Below are 18,910 nucleotides of genomic sequence, written 5' to 3'. Positions count from 1 at the left end.
ATGAGCTTAAATTAGGTATATTTATCTTATTCAATTTGAAGTTGTTGACCGTTTTTTACACCATTCTACTACGAAAAAGGTATTTTTACAGACCTTTTTAACCGACGAACACGATAACAACTATGCAACATTGATTCTATAGAAATAGTTTTTATAATCGCGTAAGCTCGTTGATCATATACTTTGACAGAACAGTAACGTCTAGCGAGGAAGATCCTTATATAATTAATCTGAGATTTCCAATATCCAGGAACATAAACGATTTCACGTACTTTATTATATCTAGCCGTAGCCCGCGACTTCATCCATGGTAGACTGAGTACTTCGCAGAGCAGCGACCGGCCAGCGGCAGTACCTCACGTTTACGGTCGTTTAGTCTTTTTGAGTATTTTATTACTAGCACACGTCCCACAGTTTTACCCACGAACCTTTCCTTCTCGTGAAAGTTTAGGGATAAAAAACTATCTAACTATATCTTTCTATTGGTAAAATATTTTTTCAAAAGCAGTTCAGTAGATACAGAAATTACCCTGTACTCAGAAATATATTTTAAGGCGCAGTTACAGTTACTAGTGACTTGATATGCACATTCAAAAATAGCTTCATACCAATTATTTAAACAAATTATATATATCGCAGTTGAATTACATAAAATAAAATGTATGTATAATAGATAAAAATAAAAGTCACTTTTGATCTATTACTTTTATTTTTATTAACAATTTTTCACTACATTAGGGGTGGCGCTTTAGATGTTAAATTGACGATAATTCTTAATGTATAGGGAAAGAAATGGCCATTTGTATGCTTACTGATCCACTAATTCATCCAAATCCTAAAATTGCTTTTACAAATTATACGACAGTGACATTAAAATACTTTAGTTTGGCATTAAAATACTTTGTTATATTGGTTTTAAAATTAAATAAGACAGGTATATCTAAAACAAAAACATAAAACAATTAGATAAGAACAGTGATAAAGTAGGTAGATTGTAACCATTGAGATGAGACCAATATGAAATAATTTAGATCTAAGTATCTATCGATTACTTTTGTGTTTGCTGCACTAGAAAAAGTTTTTCTTTATTATTTAATTTATAGTATGATAACATAAGATTGCCAAACATATGCTTGGACCATGGGCTTTGGGAGATAGTCGGTTTTAATAGTCCAGATTTTCAAACTTACTAAAAAACACAACTATGGAATATCATGAGGAATCATAACTTCAGATATAATACCCCCAACGTAGCAACACATGGATATTGAAGGTCCACTAGTGTTAAATTATATAATAAATAATATTATACAAAATAATTTAATTTTTTTTTAAATATGTTATATGGTGCTAATTCGGTTTTCTACAATTCAATATTTTTTTAATGTAGCCTTGAAAAATAGCTCAATAAAAATTCATTTTATTTCTTTCCGTATTGAAATAAAACTAGCCGGTTTATATTAAACGAGGTATCTATAATGTATACAGCTACAGAAAGAACATTATCTATAATATTCTATAGTAAGATAATTCTTTTTTGTTTTATTATTATTTCTTATTTTTAATAAAATTCGGGTAAAGGTCAAAAGCGTCCCGAGTGGGTGCGGTGTCGCAGTAGTGCGATGAAATCACATTGAAATCAAATGCATAGAATATAGACAACACGGATTGCTTCTGCTCTTTTCTTTTTGCTTTGGATTTGGGATAAGTGTCAGTTACTTACTACATTTATGTTTTTTATTAATTACCTATTATTAGCACATTAATAGTTATTGACATTTTTATCTACCCAGTAGAAGTAGCGTAGCTAATGTAAGTACATAGTAAATAAAATTACTTAAAGAAAATGTAGCAAACTATTTTGTCTCTGTCATTTGGTGGCCACCACATGGTACTGAGCTTTGATTATATATACGTCGTAGGTATATAAATTCAAAGTTTGTTTTGAAATGAAACATTATAGGTACCTAGGTACATTTAGTTAGATTTAAGTTACCATAGATGAAAGTCGTGTATACTGGCGTGCTAACATAAACATCACTGAATATTATACCAACATCTGTGTTATTAATGGTCTAAGGTGTTTTTTACACAGGTACCAATATACTCATACCACAGATTAAAGAATTTCCAGAATGAGTTTTTATATGCAGCCCGGTGAAGCCGGTGAAACCCATAAAAAAAACAAACGTCATGTGTCTCCTTGACATCCGCATATACAAACTTTTATCATAATTTGTATTTCAAAATTTAACACTGACAAGAATTACGTAAATTAATATAATAATCAATAATTACCAATAAAAAAATACTCTATCTTATTTCTTTTGTTTTTGTGAACAGTTTTTAAAATATTTGAAACCCTAAGACGCCATTTTTATTGAATAAATTGATTGAAAGTTACTGATGCGACGCTTCGTACCATAAAGGCCGTACAGACTATTTTATAATTAAGTCGAGTACGATCAATTTTTAGATTTATCGCCTAAAAATGTCATTCTCGAGTCTACTTTAGTATTTTAGTCGAGTACGAACGATCGACGACTAAAATACTAAAGTAGTCCGAACTAGGTCTTTCTGACTCGAAAATGAAAAAAATATTCTTTAATCTGTGCTTTAGAGATAAATAGCTCGAATGAATTATAGTAAACCGACAAGATAGATAGATTTAATAGTACATAAGTATAAGATTTTCAAAAATAGACGAAGTATCAAAATATTTTGTGGACCCTTTGGTTTAAATCTGTAATTATTTTAATTTTTAATTATTTTATTTTTAGGTGCCAGTGATGAGAGAAAATAACTAGGTAAGTACATATAATATTAGATATTGGTCGCGCCAAACTTTGAGTCCGTTCTGAACTCGTGGCGTGTGATTGAGTAGTAGATATTTTAAACGAAAACTTTGCTGAACTCAGCTGTGCAGTTCAGCGTGTTGCAATATCAGAGCAGACTAGAAGTTTGACGAGACCTATAATAATATAATACATTTTAAGTTCGTAATTATCTTAACATTACTGATTCGTAGGTATACGTAGGTAAATGTATGCAGTGAACACTGAACAGTAATCGACAATATTTGATTTATAATTATAAAATAGACCGAAAATAATAACAACTCACCATCAATAGCCCTTTTGTATTTCGAAATTTTCGGTCAATCGCACACGCTCAAGTCTGCAGCGCATGTTCTAGGGATGTGCGCAGTGAAAAAATATCGTTATAGGTATGGTTTTAATATTATTTCACTGCCTACGCGCTACAGTATTGACGGAAAACTTGACGTGTGCGGTTGGCATATGGAATGTATACGAGTAATATAGTCTTATAGCCCCTCCCCGCACTACTGAAGTTTCGGGCACGGACTATTCTCGGTAGTCCATGGTTGCGGGTACACCACTGTTAGGTTAATAATAATAAAAAATAATAAACTTAATTTGTTGAGAGATTTTTTTCGTTGAAAACGGCAGTTAGATAAATAATAATATAATAGATAATAAATACATTAACAAAATACGTTTTACAATTTAAATTATTGAAATTCAAATCAAGAAGATACACTAAAAATTAAAATGTATTTTGTCTATTATCTGTTATTTCCGCTTCCAATTCCTGTAGGTATGAAATAGCATCATAGATGTATAAATAGGATTAGTTGAGGTTTAGATTATAATTATTTCCTCTTGGAGAATTACAAATTCGAATTGGCAATGTTAGGCAATATTAGTAATCAATTCTCAATAAATAATAAATATAAATAAAATGAAGTGTCTATCTGTGATTTCAAAAGAGATCCTATTGTGTTTCTTCAAATGCTTATAGCTTTTAACATGACACTAAATCAATAGCCCGGGCTAATCTCTGGAACGGCTCAACTGTTTTTAATGGGACTTTCACTGGAATATAAGGAGGTTATGGAGCAACACATAAGCTACTTTTCATCCCGGAAAAATGGTTCCCACGGGATTTGTGAAAAACAGACATCCGCTAGTTATTTTATTAATTTAAACATGTCCAAAAGAAAAGCATAGTAAGTTCAAACGACAAACGCCTCGAGAGCTAGCATAGCCAGCGCCGCAGTAGCTGCAACGGCCGGAACCGTTACCACCCAAGCGAATATTATGTTCCTGGAACAATGAACATACCTGTGTCACTGTTATCAATGCTACGATAACTCTATTGTTAAGATATCTATTTAAATAAGATTTAAATACATACTCAATACTTATACTATATACAGGGTGCTGGAGAGTATTTCCCATAACTATAGTATAGGGTATATATTCTTTAAATTGTAACATTAATTCATAATGTTCAAGGATCTGTGTTCTAAAATTAATATTTTCGGAGTAAATAATATTTCTTTTGTAAATAAATCTGTCCAATACGCATCCTTATAACAATGACGTAGCCAAACTTAAAATGCAAGGATAGATAAAGGCGTGTGTTACATGGATACTGTCCAGGATAATCGGAAATATTTGAATTACTTAGTATGACAACATAAAAAGTTTTTATTTTTTAGTTAAAAAAATATTAGTTATGCAGTTCATAAATGTGGACTCGTCAACACCTTGAAGTTATGGGAAATACTGTATAATATTGATATTTTAATGTCTACATGTCTAATATAAAGAGGTGAAGTTGGTTGTTGTAGGGGGTAAAGTCTGAATCTACTGAACGGATTAGAAAAATCTTTTACCAATAGAAAGCCACATTATTTGCGAGTATCATAAGCTATTTGTTATCCCCCAGTTCCTGTAAAAATTTACAGGAACTGGAAATACGCGTAACCTTCCTAACTTGTGGATAATAAAAAAAAAACATCAAGCGAGTTGCAGGGAGCTAGATGATGGCGGCTCAAGACCGTGGTGTTTGGAAGTCCATGCAAGAGGCATATGTCCGCATGTATGTGATTTATTTCGACTATAGTAGCTTCTAATCTGCGCAAAGCATGATGAAGTTACCTGAACAAACTCCAGTCCACCGATTTTTCGGAAAAGTAACCAACACAGACGACGGATCCAACTTTGCAGTGTGTAGTGGAGATGGGTAGGCCTGCTTTGCTCGCTATCAACACCGTCAAGGCCGCTCCTAATTCGATCGTGAACCCGCTGAAAAACATAAAGTACCTACCGTAATATTACATCATGATTCAGACAATTGGGCGTATGAATTAAGAGTATTGGGTACCTACTTCAAAAGATCCAGACGCCTAGTGAATTGCTTTTAATGAAACAATTACGATCGAGACTATTAAATATTCGTATATCTATAGTCTGGCAAATTCGTTGATGCCACTCCCATGACATGCGGGCGACGGAGGAAAAGACTGCGCGGGTGTAAAATCGTGCGTGCGGGGAAGTGAGGTGCATCAGTCATGGGTTTTTCATTCATAGCTACACGCCCCCCGGCCCGCGCGGACCATCGGGAGTGTTACGAACGAAATTGCCAAGCTCTTGACTCTATTTGGCGAAAAAGCATTACATCATCAACAATATGTCATCATCATTAACAACCCATATTCGGCTCACTGCTGAGCACGAGGTTTCCCTTTTAGAATGAGAAGAGGGTTAAGCTAGTTCACCACGCCGACGCGGATTGGTATTATTTTTTAACCGACTTCCAAAAAGGAGGAGGTTCTACGTTCGGCTGTATGTATGTTTTTTTTTTTTTTTTTTTTTTTTTTATGTATGTCCAGCGATAATTCCGTCAATTATGGACCGATTTAGAAAATTCTTTTTTTGTTTTGTAGGGTTTACTTCCAGGGTGGTCCCATTTTTTTCATGTCAGGATCTGATGATGGCATCCTGGAGAAATTGAGGGGAACTTTCGAAAGTTGTAGAGACGGCTAGTACGTTTATTAGTGTTTCCATAAGGTATTTTAAACCACTACAACTTTATGAAGGTTTGGAGTTGGTCTGATGATGGAGCCGAAACACAGACGATGGAACTCGTCAAGGATTTACAGCAGTCACCTTTTGTTTGGGCTTGATTAATTTGTATTGATGAGTACTTTCCACCTATATGGGTTGTGACTGTATTAAGGGTCTGGTGATGAAGACGAGGGACAGTGAAGAGTACTCCTCGACGGTTCACAGTAGCTACCTTGTGTTTGGACTTGATAAATTTGTATTGATGAGAACTTTCCACCTAGATGGATTGTGACTGTATTAAGGGTCTGATGATGAAGACGAGGGACAGTGAAGAGAACTCCTCGACGGTTCACAGTAGCTACCTTGTGTTTAGACTTGATAAATTTGTATTGATGAGAACTTTCCACCTATATGGATTGCGACTGTATTAAGGGTCTGGTGATGAAGACGAAGCACAGTGAAGAGAACTCCTCGACGGCTCACAGTAGCTACCTTGTGTTTGGACTTGATAATTTTGTATTGATAAGAACTTTCCACTTAGATAGGTTGTGACTGTACACACGCAGTGGGTATGCTAACACTAAAAATAAAAAAATAAAAATTTTAATAAAAAAATTCAACCGACTTCCAACTCAAAAAATAACTTTAACTAAAAAGCAAAAAATAACATCCTACCTATGTGCTACCTTCTGATCAGTTTGAAGGCGGTGCCAAGCCAGTGTCGTGTTTTAATTAAAGCTGTTTCTGGAATAACCACAGAAATTTTGTAGTTTAAACGTATTTAATTAAAACATCACTGGCTTGGCACCGCCTTCAAACTGATCAGAAGGTAGCACATAGGTAGGATGTTATTTTTTGCTTTTTAGTTAAAGTTATTTTTTGAGTTGGAAGTCGGTTGAATTTTTTTATTAAAATTTTGTTTAAATAACTTTCGTTAGGTATTTACTGAGAGACTAAATGAAATTAAGACATAGACAATTAGCAACGTTTGTTCGCCTCAGTATCGACTCGATAGTGACATAACTAAGAGTATATAGGTTTATATCTTTGGTTGTTGCGGACTTTTTTTTAAATTTTTGAAGATTAATTCCATGATACACATATTTTTTGCTTAGCTTATCCGATTATGTATTGCACGCAGTGGAAGCTTTCAGAGCCGTTTTTGCCAAACTTTTCATTGATTCCGCTCCGATTATTTATCGTGCGAATAATCATTGTCGATCGTGATGACAAATTAGTAGAGGATCCGAATATAAGACGACCTTCACTGGCCGCAGTCGGAAAAAGTAGGTATTATTCAATGCCCCTTGATAGAGGCGCCTAGGATATACTAGTACCACGGCTAGTACGTTGGCAGAATGTTTCACGCTTAGCTATAGATATGTTTTTACATTTATGTTATATTTGGGTAGGTAGGTATGGCCTATACCAGGGCTTCCCAAACTTATTTATATCGTAACGCCCGTAGGAATTTATCATTTGTGATTTAGGTACAGTTTACTAGAAGACGCCCTGCGGTTACATCCTCGTATTTCCCGTTCCCGTGATAATACGGGGATAACATGACACTCACGAATATCGTGGTTTTCTAGTGGTACAAGAATTTCCAAAATCGGATCAGTAGATCCAGAGATTTCTCCATACAACACCACAAACTTTACCTCTATATGTTGTAAAGCCCACTCGCCCCATACAAAAAATATCTGCCAGTTGCCATATTAGACAGTAACAAGATACCTATTCATACGTACAAAGCCCGAAAAAATCTTTAAACCCGTTGTTGGCTGGTTACTATCTAATAGATTTACTTGCTTGTATGTGCAAATCTTATGGGCTCACTTTTTGAATTTGCCACTCTTTCTCTGCAATCTCAATTTGCTTTCGAATAGGTACATACTCGTACAATACAGACTACAGACATCTATAGCACAAGTTTGAGGGTCCGCGACGCACAGTTAGGGAAGCCCTGGCGAATAGTATAGTATAGTATTAAGTATGTATTTTGTGGTATGGATTTGATAATAATAGAGCTCACGCTCAGTGTTGCGATGGGAAGTGCTATTAATATACTTACGTATCAGGCGTGATGCTCGTGAGGTCCTCTCCCACTGTACGGATGACGCGCCGTCCCCACAACCACAGCCCCAGTGCGATGCCAACGCCACCGAATACCAGTATTGCGAGTGGGGTCTCTGCCCGTGCGTGGGCTCCACCTTCTGTGTATAGCAACCACAGCGCCACTAGCGGCCCAATGGCGTTACTGTAATTATAAGATAGTACTATACTGTAATTTTGTAAAATATTGGACTCGCCTCACGTAAATATTGTGCTTGCCTCATTACACTTATAAATTGAAAATGAAAGATTTGTAATCTTTTATTTTCAATTTAGAAAATAAAAACCAGCCAAGTGCGCGTTGGACCACGTGCTGGTCTGCGGAAACACTTAGAATGGTGGTTTTTCCATGTCTTTAAATTTTAATTTCTACTTGTGCTGTGATAATTTTCCTTTCATTTTCACCCAACCGACAAAGACGTACCGCCAAGCGATTTAGCGTTCCGGTACGATGTCGTGTAGAAACCGAAAAGGGGTGTGGATTTTCATCGTCCTCCTAACAAGTTAGCCCGCTTTCATCTTAGACTGCATCATCACTTACCATCAGCTGAGATTGTAGTCAAGGGCTAACTTGTAAAGAATTAAAAAAAAATTACTTATGTATATACTATTTCTATGAAGAGCCGTGTTAGCCGAGTGGATATGACCTTTGCCTCCGATTCCGGAAGGTGCGGGTTCTTCAACTTTTCAGTTGTGTGCATTTTAAGTAATTTAATATCACGTGTCTCAAACGGTGAATGAAAAATCGTGAGGAAACCAGCATACCAGAGATTTTTTTAATTCTCTGCGTTTGCCAATCCGCATTGGGCCAGCGTGGTGGACTATTGGCCTAACCCCTCTCATTCTGAGAGGAGACTCGGCTCAGCTCATGATGATTTCTATGAAAATGCAAATGTTCAAGTAGTTTCGTGCGTTGTAGTAATCTACGTAGGTACACAGATCTTATCCAAAAAAGTACTATCTTCATTCTTATTTCTGTGGCCAATCATCGTTGTGTTCTGCCGGCATGCTCGTCGTTATAATAACAGGCACCCTAATATGCGTCAGGTGGATAATGTGCCACTCAACCTGTTCAGTTACGACACAAAGACTTACCTGACATCATTGCCTCCATGTGCGAAAGCCCCGAAGGTAGCGGTAAGGACTTGTAGAAAGGAGAACAATCGTAGCGCGTCGGGCGGCGGAGGTGGCGGTGCCACCGGCGGCGCTGGACTGCTGCTCCGAAGCAGTGGCGCGGCACTGGAGTTGGGCGTGATCGCGGCAAGACGAGTGTTACGAATTTCGCACTCTATACTCCACGCACTGCCTTCTGGACCCTGAATGCATTTTATATAAACAAAAAATCTGCTACAACTTTAAATGGGACTAAAATTCTCCTTTTCCCATCAATAACAAAGCAGTAGTAAACACAATAAATCACAATGACTGATATTTGGATCTTTTAGATTTAATTTAATTTTTTTTTATTTAATTCATGTTCTGAATTCCGGATAGGTACCTGTTCCAAAATTTTGTAAATATTTTATCAAAGAGTAGAAAGTAACAACTTTCTCTCTTCAAGCTTTTATCGTCATTCATGTAATTTGAGAAAGCTCGAATATTGGCTGTGTCTATCCGTGGTGTCACCTAGATGAGGGTATCAGCTGAAAATCAGTGCTGTATGCTCCAGCAATTGGTTGGATCATGCAGCAAAATGCTGAGCTGGTACCTTTTTCAAGGTTGTGCCAAACATGACAGTGTGGTGGTGTTTGATGCTTTTACTACTTAAGTTTTGGTTTTGCCTTGCTCAGGTGGTTGAGGCATGAGACGCTGCATCGGTGCTTCGGCATTGTGGTGTGTGGCACAATTTTTAAATAAACGTTTCTTCTTTCTTTCTATATGATATTATTTTGGTTATCATCTTGTTTGTTAATTTGGTAAGTATAGAGGAAGTTTTATCTTAGATTCCAGGCTTACCTTGTCTGATCTCGGCGGTGGAGTGTCAAATTCCACAGCGATAGGCATTTTCATCGTTGACAGTCGACCAAGCTCGCCCCGCGCAATGGTGTCACACGAATCTCCTAGAAACCCATTTTTCGAATCATAACTTTCACCCATCCCCACAAGCTGAGCAGAATCTAAACTTTTACAGCAACTTAACGTCTCGTCTATATATTTTAAAGTATTTATCTGCGGATCAGCGTCTATTAACTGTAAACGTGCTTTGTTTGGTGGGCTTAAGCTTCTGGAGAGGATGCTGCAGTCGTCCATAGTGGCCAAGAGGGCTCTGTTTCTAGCATTCATCTCTCTGACGCCTACGGAACCTTTGTCTGCATCGCTCAATGTGACCATTTCTGCGCTCTCCGCTATAGCTTCGAGGAGCTTGCCGTCTTCGGATAGTAAAGACGTTGGTCGTTGAGGAACGCTGTGTTTTGTATGAGTTGGTGTATTCGCTGGAGTGGTTTCTGTAAATAAAACATTTGAAAAAGTAGATTAAGTTACAGTTCTTAATAGAAGATCGTGTTAGTACTTAGTCGATCAAATCAAAATATTGGTGTTGTGTTAAATTGATAAAGTTAAGTGATTCTCTGTCAAATCCCAAATACATTACGTACTGATTGATATTTTAAGTATGAGTTTATGAGGTAAACATATAAACTTCACAATTACTCAAAGTAGATAGACATGAGATCGACATAAACTTCATGATTACTTAAAGTACGTCTCTATTATGTAAGTACCTACTAAGTTTTAACGAATATGATCTACGTAGGTGTGGCTCGCATAAATACGATAATGGTTAGCCATTATCGTATTTAATCAAATTCTCGTTTTTAATCAAATTCTCGTTTTTATAATGTGTTATTTCACCCACGCTAGTCTATTCATTGTCTACCAGAAAGGTCATTATCACACTAATATTACACACATAAAAGTTTGTGTGCGCAAGTCTGTAATTGTGAAAGTTTCTTACGCCACACCAATAACCATATTTTTCTGTACCCACATCCCTACACACGCTGCAGGCATGGTAGGGTTAGGGTAGGGTAGGGGTAGGGGTACTTGAAAGTTTATATCGAGTTTCACGCGGAAGAAGTCGCGGGCGTACGCTAGTTTAAAATAAATTTAACGTGATGAATTTCTTGAGTGATATTAATAACTATGTGATATTAACACTTTTAGGCAACATTTACCGTTAGATAAATCAAGTGTATAACCCCAGCCACACACGATCAAGTTTATCGTTCAGTTTGCAGCGTGTTTAGGGATGTGGTAACAATAACAACCTGCAACCATAATCATATTTCGGTAAACTACTAGACGGTAAACTTAATTGTGTGTGGCTGGCGTAAAGGTAACCAGAATTGGTTTTAATTGGAATGAGTTTTTGAAAGGAGGAATGAGAATTGAGAATACTATAGCAAGATGTTATAGTATGTGATATGTGTAGGACTGTAGGTAATAGTCACCGTTAGATAATCCAAGTGTAAAGTTAACAGGTGGCGGCACGAAGCGACGCTTATAATACGGCACGAGGAAAGCGCATACGCCTATTGCTCCTAGCGCACCCACAGCCACGGATCCCGACAATGCCATCCATAGCGGTATATTATCCATTGCTAGCACTAAAATATAAAAGATTTTAAAACTATTAAATATATTTTTTTGGATAAACTTTACATAAACATCTATTGCAGTTAGGTACAGGGAGTCATTAAAGAAACAGTTCTCCATCCACGCCAACTAATTAACGGTCCTTTACGATCCTAATGATGACATAACGGCCGACAACACTTTCCGGGCAACACAAACACAAGATACTTAATCATCGCCTGCGAAGACGAGACCCCAGATATCTGACGTAACTTGTGTTTTTTAATTCATGATCTCGAGGGCATCCGGACTTATACACTAAGGCCAAAATACCCTTCCAGAACGGCCCTCTAAGGCTCTAAGCCGAGGTTCGCGTCGCAGATAGTCGTCCCGCCCATCTCTTCTGCTTCTACCATAGGGCCCTAGCAGGCGATGCTTCTGCGCTCGACCAAAACCCCCGGTGACGCCGTTGGGGTCCCATTAAGGAGCCTACGTTATTTACACTAGTAAAGAAAAAAATTACGCCTCACGTTAATGGACACTAGGCAGGTGTTCCTTGCATGCCTTATGAACGTACTCTGTATATAGGCCATGGTTTTCCACTTACATTTAGGTAGGCTATCTGCTTGGCCCGAAGTGATAACAATGCAAACAATTAGGTATAATTAAAGTCCAATGGATACACAATCACATCACACATGTTACATTATACTCACATTTTGGCCCATCGAGTACTACACTAACAACATTAACAGCAATAGTAGCGCCGTAGAAGAATGGTAAGGCTTTCAACCCTGCCGCTAACGGTTGAGATGCGCGGAGTATGAATCTGCGGACGAACCAGTACAGCACAGCGGACACTGTGCCGCTGAGTGCTGGAGATATGAACCATGATAAAACTGAAAGGAAATAAAATTTATATTAACATTTTTTTACATAAGCATGTATTTTGCAAATGTAATACTTAGTTTCGAAAAAAAATACCATCTTATGAATTTAGGGTAAACTAGCGGACGCCCGCGACTTACACCACAGAAAACATATGTACAAGTACTTACACCAACCCTCCCATACCCTTCTTCAACCCTACGCCTATCCTACTCCTACCCTCCTCTAACCTACCCCTACCCTAAGTATCCTATGAGCGTCTCGGTCACCTGGTTCTAAGTTCACCTCTACACCAAATATTAGTAACAATCTCTAATGTATTTTAAAAGAAGTTTAAAAGTTAAAATAAAGAAAGTATTGACACTACTGTCCTAGAAGAACAAACAAATAAACAATATCAAACACAAAAAACGATTGCTGAAACATTTCAATCCACTGACCTCCAGGATATTGACTGTAGAAAAGTAAACCGAGCTGATATACTACTACTAAACTCTATGCATAGAAGCCAAGGTAAAACTGGTGCTTTACTTATGTACCAATATGTTATTCGAATTTTAAAGTACGTAAGTTAAAGGCACCAGTTATATTTTGAAACTCACCAATCGCTCCGAGAGTTGACCAACGTATTCCAATGGGGCCTTTTGCTACCAGTGTGAACCCAACTGTGGCACCAACCACAGAGTGAGTCCCGGAGACTGGAAGTCTCAAAGCTGTGGCAATGATAAGCCACGCTGCGCCAGCTATCAGAGCAGCCAGGCAACCGGCAGCTAACAAACGTTCTCCACCGTCGTCGTACAATGTCACATCAAGAATACCCTTGCGCATCGTATCTGATACCTTGTAACCTATTAAAAAAAATCAACTTTAGGTAACTTAAATAAAAACTAAAGATTACTTACCTAACGAATTCGTTTATCTTTGTACTTACCTAACGATAAGTAATCTTTAGTTTAGCTAAAGAATATTTAGCTTGATTTAGATCTCTGCCTCCTATTTCGGAGGGCGTAGGTTCGAATCCAATTCTGGAGGGTGTAGGTTCGAATCCGGTCCGGGGCATGCACCCCCAACTTTTCAGTTATGTGCATTTTAAGAAATTTTAATTTTACGTGTCTCAAACGGTGAAGGAAAAACATCGTGAGGAAACCTGCATACCTGAGAATTTTCTCAGTTCTCTGCGTGTGTGAAACCGCATTGGGCTACTGGGTACTGGCCTAACCCCTCTTATTCTAGAGGAGACTCGAGCTCAGCAGTTCAGTTCAGCTCACCCGAATATGGATTTGATAATGATGATGAAAGAATATTTACATTTCAATATCAATGTATTTGAAAGAATTACTTTATGAACCGATCACCAGCCTACATATCCTTCAGGATCCTCCAAATCCCGTATCCTGCAGGATATGGGTGCACAAAAAGTGGACACTTATGATTTAAATCACAGAACAGACATCGCTTAAAGTTAACGTGATAATAATGAAAGTAGCAAGAGTGTTACAAAGTAGACTCCTGATATTATTGAATTGCAGAATTTTGTTACTCTATGTAACCGAGAAAAGGTCTGGATTGTTTTTTATCAGGCAACATAATACGTATTGGGTATGCTTTCAGGAGAGTTTGCATTATTCCAAATGATTTAATAGTAACTATAACTCGCAAAAATTAGTTCCCAGTTCAATGAAAAATAATTAATTAAATTCTGCAATGAGGGTGATTTTCGTATATTGTTATCTAAAAATATTTGCTACTATTTTGTTCATGTGGAAAGTCATAAATTAGAATATAATAAATTTGAATCAGTCACTATATATCGCGATAAAATCCGGTGAGTACTGTTTAGGATCTAAGTATACAGACGAAGTCAAACAGATTTGGTCAAAGATAGATAAGAAGATTTTTGTTACTTACCGATTAGAACTGCTCCGGCGATTTCGAATATTGTTGCGAGTATACATGCTTGTGTGAGTGTAAGTACTTTTGATCCAACGCTTGTTCCAAAAGAATTTGCTACGTCATTAGCGCCGATCCCAAACGCCAAAACAAATGCAACCACAAAACCACAAATCACTAACCAAAGCAATTCATCTGAATATGGTTCCATCACTTTCTTAAGATTTAACTGTGCTTGAGTTTTATCTGATGCAATTGGTACTACTTATTATAGGTACCTAGGCACTATTTATTTTTTCCTAGCACCTAAGTAATTTTATGCACATAACATATTACAAGTAACAATTAGTAAGCTTCGCTTATAATAAACATTGGCTAATTTCGACAGGTAACAATTAATTCCCTTTTTCGTCAATTCAATTCAATAATCATCATCGTTCCGTACAAAAATAGGTATGTAATAAAGTAGATGCTTAACATACAAAATTTTAAAGATTTTATAAACTATGAGTATTCAAAATATGAGTAACGATTGTTGGTTGAAATTACAAAATTGTGCGTCACAATGTAAGATGTTTAAAACGCAGTTTTTGGAGGTGGTGCAATTTTAATAAATTTGGCTTCATTTCTGAAACAAACATATTTTATTTGTTATTCTTCCTAATCATTTTATATTTCATCATCGTCATCATTATCAGCTGAAGGACGTTCATAGGAATTCGAAAGGACACGGTTTTGAGCCGTCCGCGTTCTAGCAGCTCTCTGTAACCCGCTTGATACGAGTATCGTCAGTCCATTTCATATTTAGGGACTTAAATAATATGTGAAATAATATTGAAATCACTAAAAAAATTATAAATGAAAACACTGAAAAATAACAATTAATTTTTTTTATTTCAAAATACTCTTTTTGAGAAAGTTCTTATTACGATGGATAGATTGTTTACCTTTCATTGTCTTATGCTTTTGTGTTCATAATCTATATAAAATACCCATTTAGAAAATCAAAAGCTTGGGGTCCCCTAGTTCTGTATTGTACAGATGGTAATAGTAAAGTAAGTAAATAACCTCAGTGTTTTCAAGATCCATGTGGTGAAACAAAAAACGACAACTATTTGTGATAACTATAAGTAAATTAATAGAAATGAATATAAATAATTAATTATACCTGCTAAGTATATTTTTAACATCTAGACGGCTTAAGTGTTCTATAAAAGTCGCCAGCGGAAGAAATTCAATTTAGCAAGAAACCACATGGTTCCGATGATATCGATTTGCTGACGCCATTCAATGAAAATTTCGCGCTTAAATAAATAAATCGTCTCAATCGTATGAAAAACTCTGAGAAATACATTTTGATTACAAAATACAACAAAGTTATCTCAAAGGCTTTATAAGTGTTGCCTTTTACCTAATTATACACATAGTTAATTAGAAAGTTTGAATGCCGAAACACAATAAAACTGAGTCAATGAGTGAACATTTTTGATGGAGAGTTTGGCAAAACAATAACAATTTGCATGTATGAGCTACTTACTTTTTGAAAATGTAGGATTTTATGGTCCTGTGACTTAAAATTCCTGATAATATGAGTGTGGCGAGCTGCCTCGAGTCTCTCAGCTGTACACTGAAGTTACCGAGTGTCGCCCCATGCCATCGTCTGAATGGAGCATGCGCGTAACAACGCCACCCCACTTCTGCAACCCCCCTGGCCGTCGCTATTGTTATAGAGCTGTAGGCAAGGTTATTTGCAAGGGACCCCCTGGAAACACGCCTTTAGCTAGACGCTATAACAAGTTTACGACTCATCACGATTTCTAACTACGAGGTAGGTACGTACGTAATGTTCACTTCGTTGACCTTGCATACTCGATAGGAAGTTTTTATAGAGACCAATAGGTACACATTTGGATTTATCGTACGTACCTATTATTATAGGGAACAATAATAGTACGTACAATATAATGGTAAGGGAAACCGTTGCTGAATAGGGATGATGACAGTTTTTTAAATTGTATACAAATTAGGAGTATGCTAATAGTAAAGCAATTGTGTAAAAGTAACAGGGTGTCTGCGATCATTACTTTTGAAGCTACAAGGATTTAAAGGGTCAGATTTGCGGCGCTACCGCGGATCCCTAAAAAACGCCCCATAGGAAATGGTACGAATTAATTACGTCGTAGGTACATAGCTAATGATCTTTAGATTTGTATGGGCGTTCAAAATTACTAATATCTTTGTTAATTGTGCGTTTATGTTTATTTAAAAAATAATAAAAAATGTCACATTTAATGTAATAAAGCCAGAACTGTATGAATTTTCATCTAATTACGATTAAAGATTTTAAATAGATTTTGAAATTTTATAATCTTATTTATTTTGCAAATATCCAGATTAAGACTAATTGTCTAGGCTAACCACTGGAGATTATTAGGAGAAAAAATATTTGTCAAAAAAAAGGGTTTTTAGGGTTCTGTAGTTATTCCTCTTTTGAATAAAATTACTTTGTAACCTCCGTACTTGATCATAACTCTGCCAGACCAAGATTAGGTAAGTCCATTTTACTTATCCACACTATATGATTTTTGCGACTAACGAACCACGTATTGCGAACCATTAAAACAAGTGCAGTCTTCAATTTGCGGGCAATCAATTTGTAGGGAGAGGGACTGCAAAGTAGTTAGGTAATTTTTAAATTAACACAGGTAGGGAACAATCATTCAATGATTTATTCATTAGCAAATACTTACTCGTAAATCGTAAATCATCGTTGATTGCACTTGCACGTCGTATGAATATGGGGATAATAATTATAGCCTACCTGTATCCTTCCTCGATAAATGGGCTATCAAACACTAAAAGAATTTTTCAAATCGGACCAGTAGTTCCTGACATTAGCGCGTTCAATCAAACAAACAAACTTTTCAGCTTTATAATATTTATTACTAGCTGACGCCGCGCGGTTTCACCCGCGTGGTTCTCGTTCCCGTAGGAATACGGGGATAAAATATAGCCTATAGCCTTCCTCGATAAGTGGGCTATCTAACACTGAAATAATTTTTCAAATCGGACCGGTAGTTCCTGAGATTAGCGCGTTCAATCAAACAAACAAACAAACTTTTCAGCTTTATAATATTTATTATTATTATTATTATTATAGAATAATGACAAAGGAAGTACTTTTGTTCGTCGGTTAGGTTTGCTGACTTTCGGGCAAGTATCAATTGGCATATTAGGGTATTTATTGTTGTTGTTGTTGTTATCAACCCATATTCGGCTCACTGCTGAGCTCGAGTTTCCTTTTAGAATGACAGGGTTTAGGCCAATAGTCCACCAAGCTGGCCCAATGCGGATTGGCAGACTGTACACACGCAGTGAATTAAGAAAATTCTCTGGTATGCCGGTTTCCTCACGATTTTTTCCTTCACCGTTAGAGACACGTGATATTTAATTTCTTAAAATGCACACAACTGAAAAGTTGGATTTGCACGCCCCTGACCGGATTCGAACCCACACCCTCCGGAATCGATCCACTGGGCTTTCACGGCGCGGGTATTTATTACATGTAGGTAATAAATACTCTGTAGCAACCTGGAGTTGGTCGTCCAACCAACATCGTCGACTTCTTAGTGCTGTCAGTTCTGCATCGCTATCAGTCAATCTTCTGTTTCATTACACTACGCGAGTGACGGCATGAAAGTTAGTATTTGAACCAAAGAATATAATTTGTTTGTGGGTTGTTCCCACTTTTCATACTTTTCATACTTTAACCACAGTATGGAGCCGGTAAGGAAATTCTATAGTTTCCTTTATTTATTTTGCACAGGTTTTCAAATTTTATCACGGAAACGAAGGCAATCATAAACAACCACCTACCTTTACTACAGACTCGCCTAGCTTCCAGAAGAACCGATTCCTCGCCAGACTCCTTAACAATGGCTTTAAAAACACTGCACTGGGCCGCGGCCTCGATTTTAATAACAAGTTGTTATCTTTTGCATAAATTCCAAAATTAAAGCAAATTAATACGTAAAGTCTGTAAAGTGCTGAATTGCACGTAGTACCATGTAGTTTTCGGGTTTTTTTTCGAAATATAATCGAAATTCTGCGTACGAAACTTGCCTCGCATTGTAATAACAAGCTCTGTGACGGAGCCCAGGGCCGGTCGCTCGCGTTCGAGCAGTCATAGATGATATCGAGCAGTAAAGTAGCTGTTTCACAACTACCCCCAAATTGATGATTAATTTACCTACCTACCCAGATTAATGAACTGTCGAGGAGAAAAAAATGGGATAGGGATATTTACATACTGAACATGTTAACATTAAAGTTGAACACTCACTAAAGCCTTAAAATGAAATAATTTAGAATTTTTAATTTCCTACATTCATAGAAAAATATTTCTATGATTTTTAAACCACTAGAAAATCTGTACATAAAACCATCAAAATATATGTTAGAAAACTTCGATGTCTAACTTACTATACATCGATGTAGGTAGGAATTGAAAACCAATAATTTTGATGTTTGACGTTATTAGTCACTAGAGGACGATAGCGACTTCGTTC

At 36.7% G+C, this 18,910-nt stretch overlaps 1 protein-coding gene across 4 annotated transcripts; it reads right to left on the bottom strand.

The window, feature by feature from the left end:
• Nucleotides 1–690: 690 nt before the first annotated feature.
• Nucleotides 691–18,533, bottom strand: LOC112043331 (sodium-dependent phosphate transporter 2). Of its 4 annotated transcripts, none has more exons than XM_052891418.1 (11): nt 18,219–18,533; nt 15,880–16,104; nt 14,361–14,970; nt 13,055–13,300; nt 12,281–12,463; nt 11,441–11,596; nt 9,948–10,051; nt 9,087–9,307; nt 7,951–8,136; nt 4,968–5,114; nt 691–4,127 (listed from the first exon to the last, which is right to left on the bottom strand). In XM_052891418.1, the coding sequence occupies exons 3-11, from the start codon at nt 14,551–14,553 to the stop codon at nt 4,037–4,039; spliced, it is 1,527 nt and encodes a 508-aa protein (XP_052747378.1). In that variant the 5' UTR covers nt 14,554–14,970; nt 15,880–16,104; nt 18,219–18,533; the 3' UTR covers nt 691–4,036. The 4 variants fall into 4 exon arrangements, with proteins under 4 accessions (XP_052747378.1, XP_023934451.1, XP_023934452.1 ...); XM_024078683.2 differs by having other exon boundaries at nt 9,948–10,435; nt 18,219–18,531; XM_024078684.2 differs by lacking the exon at nt 15,880–16,104 and having other exon boundaries at nt 9,948–10,435; nt 18,219–18,531.
• Nucleotides 18,534–18,910: the final 377 nt, after the last annotated feature.

This window comes from Bicyclus anynana, chromosome 4, assembly GCF_947172395.1.
Source record: "Bicyclus anynana chromosome 4, ilBicAnyn1.1, whole genome shotgun sequence".
Lineage (NCBI taxonomy): Eukaryota > Metazoa > Arthropoda > Insecta > Lepidoptera > Nymphalidae > Bicyclus > Bicyclus anynana.
This window is presented reverse-complemented; position numbering and strand designations above follow the sequence as displayed.